The 6,000-nt window shown below is 36.4% G+C and overlaps 1 protein-coding gene across 12 annotated transcripts in view; it reads right to left on the bottom strand.

Moving 5' to 3' along the window:
- Positions 1-206: 206 nt before the first annotated feature.
- The window catches only part of LOC131034789 (protein STICHEL-like 3), a 105,071-nt gene continuing 99,277 nt past the window's right edge, over positions 207-6,000 (bottom strand). For 10 of the 12 annotated variants that reach the window (XM_057966381.2, XM_057966389.2, XM_057966377.2 and 7 more), the window contains one exon: positions 207-515. In XM_057966381.2, the coding sequence (XP_057822364.1) occupies positions 423-515 (93 nt within the window). In that variant the 3' untranslated portion in view covers positions 207-422. Of the gene's footprint in view, positions 1,180-6,000 lie in introns of all 12 variants that reach the window. The other 2 variants (XM_057966390.2, XM_057966388.2) reach the window with 1 other exon arrangement.

The raw sequence follows: 6,000 nt of genomic DNA, 5'->3' as shown, positions 1-6,000 counted from the left end.
CTGCCCTTGTTGAGGTTAATGACATTGATGGTTTGTAAAAAGATTATGAAAGGACTCCGCTAACAGTAAAATGCTGTTCAATTGCCTCTTTTCATTATTAAATTTTATATCTTAATTATCCATTAAATGAATTGGGAAAAATGAAAAGAATAATTATGGTAACAAAAGCCGCTCATGAAGAACTCTACACATGGGAAGCGACATGGTTGGGGAAAAATGTGCATAGGTAATGCTATGCTTGAATATAGGCAATCTACTCTTTGCATGGTGCAACATTGAACTGCTTACAATGAGAAGGCCGGTCCTTGAGAAGGTTGGTCTCTCTCTCTCCCCCCTCCTCCCCTGTTCATCTCTCTTTTGGACTCAAAAAATTGTCAAATCCGTTACAATATATATGCCAACAGTTGTACAATAGAGAACAACTACCTGTTTAATTTTACACATGGACATTTTGCACAAGGAACGAGTCTCGTTAAAATTCTTGACTTCCTTGTCTGAATCCTGTAGTGAGTTCCCTACGCCAAAACCAAACATTTTCAGATCAGGCAACAGAATGAAGTCAGTCCAAAATAACCAAAAAATTATTAATTTATAGAGAACAATTGGCACATTTCAAATGCCAGCATTCTAAGTAACAACATTTACTAACCATTTAGTAACTAAATTCTAGATAGATGAAGAGACGTTTGAAGAGGCTTAAGTACTATTGTGTATCAGACAAACCACTAGCAAAGTCACGAGAATTACTTCCATTACAATTTCATAAATCAGACCAATTGTATACTTGAAGATTTTAGTATGAAAAAGATCAGAAGAATAATGACCATTTAACTCCAGAGGCAAAATAAGGGTAAACTAAAGTAAATACTTACTATAGGGCATTCCCAAAGAAAATGTTCTGATCCTTAATACGGTAGATCATGAGGTCCTTTACGAAGAGGCAAAGTCACTTAAACTTCCCTTGAAAGAATCCTATGTGAGACATTCTGTCTTCATTTCATTTAAATTCACTTTTACAATGAAAAGGACCCAAGTTAATAGAAAAGGCCTGACCCTTTATTCCAACACCCAAAAGGAATTAGGCGAGTTTCTAAGGGTACTTCAGTCCTAGGCTTGTCCATCCTACCCTCCTGAGCACAGTAAGCATTCTCCCATCTTGCATCGACCCTTTAATGACATCTGCACGTGCCCACTTTTTAAGTGAAATGATCTTTCTACCTTGAAGTTCCATAAAAAAGTTATTAACCATCTGATCAGAGTAAGATACAGCGTCTGAACACAAAATGAAAGTAATTGAGAACCAAAAGCTAAAAGGTAGGTGATTACCGGGGCTTAAAATCAATGCCACCTAACTAGCCAAATAACAACTTTTTCATCAGACTAAAAAATAAGTTTCTTCTAAACTAGCTCATATTCACATAAATATAGGTTCTGAAAAGAAAGACATACCAGACTGCACCTCCTAATGAAGCGTGCACTGACAAACATATTATGGACTCAGTGAAACAAAGGAGAGAATGACCCTCTATATCTTGCCCATACGACCCTAGCTGGCACAATTCTCCTTCATTTTATCAGTCCTGTAGGTACTAAATTCATCTTCCAATTGGAGATTTCTAGTTCCTGGCTTGGAGGAGTGCTTGAGTGAGTCACTGATTGCTCTAAACAATGAACTCGACATATCCACCAATGCAAGTGCTCACCAACAATGAAGAGATTATAGAGTAACAAATTGCTTATGCTGTATGCACAACATGCCCACAGCTCCAAACTTCTATTGACATAATTATAAAAGAACCATGGGCATTATATATGTGGAAAGTGTTTGAAGAATGGGTAAATAGAGTTTGAGAGCATTGAATGGAACACACTTCAATGATTGTGGTTTCTAGTTCTTACCGAATGAGAAAGTTACACGAAAATTGTAACTAAATTACAGATTACTTGGATCATGCTGTGGACTCTAAATCAGAAAACAAAGAAAATGTGTCTACAATTGATTCTCAGATGAGATGTTTGACTTTGTACTTAGTACCCTGTTCAGTCTTCATCTACTAGTCTCTCCTGAGCAAGATGTCCTTAATTATAAGAAGAAAACAATAAACTTCGATTGATTTCTATGTTCAGTTCTTTCTGGCCTAGTCTTACATAATGAATTTCTAAAAAGTGGACTTGCATATTAAGGATTTGACAGACTTTTCCTAGTGCTCAAGGATTCTTCATATTGCAATGTCAATCTATGGATGATAGGTCATTAATTGTGGAAAAAGTTTCTTGGTTTTGGGATAATCATATATTGCTGGTTAAACTGTGGTTTGCTGCATCCAACCTAATGACAGAAGTTTTTTGTTACGCCTATTTTAATGAGATTACCATATCTTCCTCTACAATTTTGGGTGGATTCATGTTTTCAAGGGAATAAATTCAATGAGTTGATTTCTAGCTCTTGAACTAGAAATGGATGAACTGATCCATTTTACTTCTTCAAGAATACAAGTAAAGATTGACATTTCAAAATGCTTTCTGGATGAAATATGGCTCAAGATAGAGGGTAGAGTTTGGAAACAAGTGTTGGTCTAGGAGAATTTTGCATTCAGACGTTGAAAATACTTTCAAGTTGGACACGTAGGTGCAGAATGTAAGGTTAGAAAACCACACACTTCAAAAAAAAAGTGGCATGGTGGAAAGGCGTTTTTTGTTGGCACCTAACAATGAAGAGGCATATTCTAGAATCTTCTAAGGACTCCAGTGAGGGAAGGATTTCTGACTTTCCATCCATAGTTTGTCAATATTATATGGGCTTCAAGTGGCAATCATGTACAACAAGATGGAGTGGATGAGTAGGCAGTTAAGTCATTGCCAAGTTTGTGGATGAATAGAAAACTTTGGTTTCTCTAGATGTCCATCCCAAAATTGTGATCCCCATAATATTTGACACAGGCAAGGTACTAATATTTAGGAATCTCTTTTGGATACAATCAGTCAATTTTTATCATCACATGCTTCATTATAATATAAGGAAGAGGAAGAGTCAATAGTTTGGATGGAAGTTAATAAGAGGATGGCTTCAGCAAAATGCAAGTTTTAGGAGATATGATTCTTCGACCTCATAGGAAAAATGGTAAGGCCTAATGTTTAGGTTTGCTTTTGACTCATATGGTTATTGTTTGTGTTGTTTTTATAGGAATATAATCTTTAGTTTGTTTCTTTCTAGTTGTTTGGGTCAGGGCCACTTTAATAGAACCTCATACTTCATCTAAAAAGACTAAAAGCTTTAGCAATAAATGGTTATGTACAAAATGTATTCTAAGATAACAATATTATTAATACCCCCCTAAGGACTAAACTAGGGACAACCCTTATTTTGTATTGAAATTCAATAGAGAGAATAGCGCAAAGAGGTTTAATCATCAGATCATTAAATAGTTCTTGAAAACTTCAATGATGGAGAGAAATATCATCAATGTCAACCTATGCTCCCCCAAGTTTTAGAAATAGGGACAGCAGGGGACAGCAGGGGACGGCTTTTAAAAAATATACAGAAATTTCACATAATCATATCATAACATCGATAGAGTGTTCATCATAGACATTGTAGAAGCTCAATACATAACATTAGACTTGAATTGAGATTTCGCATGAGGATAGACAAAAAAATTAACAAAATTCAAAAGCTTTCATTGTCAATGCCTGAAAGTTCCAAGTTTCAACTATAAAATGACAAAAACATAGAAAATAGATGACTAGTCCCTAATCAGTAGATGCAACTGGTAGATTTGTATCAAAATAGGAGCTCAAGTTTGTCATTGCAAGCCTCAGAAATGTTTAGGGGACAGGGATGGGGTTACCAAGGCAGGGAATGTGTCCCCAGGGAGCACTTACTCTCTTGTACCTATGATGCATCAATTCCTTGAGCTGATCAAAATCCTGATTAAGTGAACCTGGTGGTTATCATAATCATATTGAAAAATTCATCTTCATCATACACATCAAGTTGGTCCATAATGTCATCTTAGATACTTGGGTGTACCATCTCTGTCTTGGAATTCTTTCTCTTCTACAAGTGTGGTAGTAACAACAAATTTTGATGGACCATGAGGCAAATAACACATCTCACACCAAAATGAATGTTTTCGAAGATTCATGTGATCCTACCTAAAGGAATCAAGGGTCTGTCTCTCTAGTTGTCCTTCATTTCTATGCCTTGGAATTATCTGCTTTTCATTCTACTCAGGTCTCTTAGATCAATCATGATTGTAGGGTCTATTATTTAACCTTTGACCTTCATTGAAATGTGTAGCAGTGCTATTAGAAGGCAACTTGTTCTCATTTCTTGCAACCCTATATGAGAGATTTTTCATTGCCCTTATTAGCTTGACGAGTATCTCTTCAGCAATAAAGGGCTTACTTAAAGTGGTTGCATCCAAGCTTAGAAGCTTCACATCAGCTCTCGACATTCTTATTGGAAGCTCCCATATTGCTCCCAATATTGATTGCCATGGCATAAACTTCCCTCAATGTCTGAGGATTCTTATCACACAAGCAATATCCCAGCTTAGCATCAAATGCTCCATAATACAATGCTAGGCACACTGATTCATTTGGATTCACATGGGGAGGCACCTTTCTCATGGTCATTACAAACTTACAGTTGCAATCAGCAACACTTTCATTTACCCCTTTGTTGACAATGGTTAGCTCATGGATCACAAACTTGGGGTCAATCCTTTCTCCATGCTACAATTTGAAGACTCTTGTAAACTTATCCCATGAGTCTATGCTGGTGTCTGGTAAACTTGTAACATTCTTTCATGCTTTTCCAATGATTGCACAGAGAGTTTCACCAAGTCATCTTCATCATCTATCTTGTATTCATTCATCACGTTGACTGTGTGTCTCAACTCTCAAGTGATCTTTGCCAATGACAACATATTGTTGCCTTGGAATTTTCACAATTTTCCCAAAGTCTTGTTTGGAATTGGATTAAGATAATCCAAAATGTCATAAAACTCGAGCTACCTATATCTTTACATTTCCAATGGCTGTCGAATGCAACAAAAACCTACTAGAGACTTCTACAACACCTTCCAACTAGAAAAGTCTTACACAAACCACCTTCCAATCTCCTCAATGCACATCCCAGCAAGCAAGCCCACTTTGATATCACTTGATGTAGTCTAAGGACAGCCAATCCTAGCAGCCACATACAACAGCAACACATGAATGCTTTAGGGAAGCAGCAATAAATCAAAAGCTATCTTTATTGATCAATATCAGATTATTACAACTTCTACCTCACAGGCTCTCCAGTCCATCATTAGGGAATACAATCCACTTAATCTGAAATCTCCCACACAAACAAAATCAGGCTATTTCATCAACTAGCCAAGGAAAATACCTCAGTATTCTTCTAATGCAGATTTCTCTTACATTCTTTCATTTACAGTCCTCAGCTGAGGAAAATGATATTCATGTTTTGCTTGCTACACTCAGTTCCGTTTAACTTCTTTATCTTCCTAACTTCCTTTGTTATTGTCGAAATCTCCTCAATTATATATCTTTTTGGAAAAGAGACTGGCATTAAACTGCTGCAGCCAGGAATGTAACATCAATCGCCTCCCATAAAGGTAATGGACTTTTAAGGCATTATTAGAAAATTTAATGACCAAGGAAAATACCTCTCTATTCTTCTCCTGCAGCTTTCTCTTACATTCTTTCATATATAGTTTTGTTGATGTGTATTTTATGCACATATGAACACAAAATAAAATAACAAAGTATTTTACCCCCTCTTGAACAAAATCACCTCAGATGCTAAATATCTGATCAACTAAGACGATTCCAAGGCTTCTACGATCAGTTCTTGACATGTGGGTAACTCAATGGTTTGATGTGCTAATGTTGTTTTCACTTGGGGACTTACGTAATTGTTCAATTTGGGGAATCTTATGAGGGATGTGGAATTGGAATTGGTATGTCTATGACTTAAGATATTGCAAT

This window comes from Cryptomeria japonica, chromosome 3, assembly GCF_030272615.1.
Source record: "Cryptomeria japonica chromosome 3, Sugi_1.0, whole genome shotgun sequence".
Lineage (NCBI taxonomy): Eukaryota > Viridiplantae > Streptophyta > Pinopsida > Cupressales > Cupressaceae > Cryptomeria > Cryptomeria japonica.
This window is presented reverse-complemented; position numbering and strand designations above follow the sequence as displayed.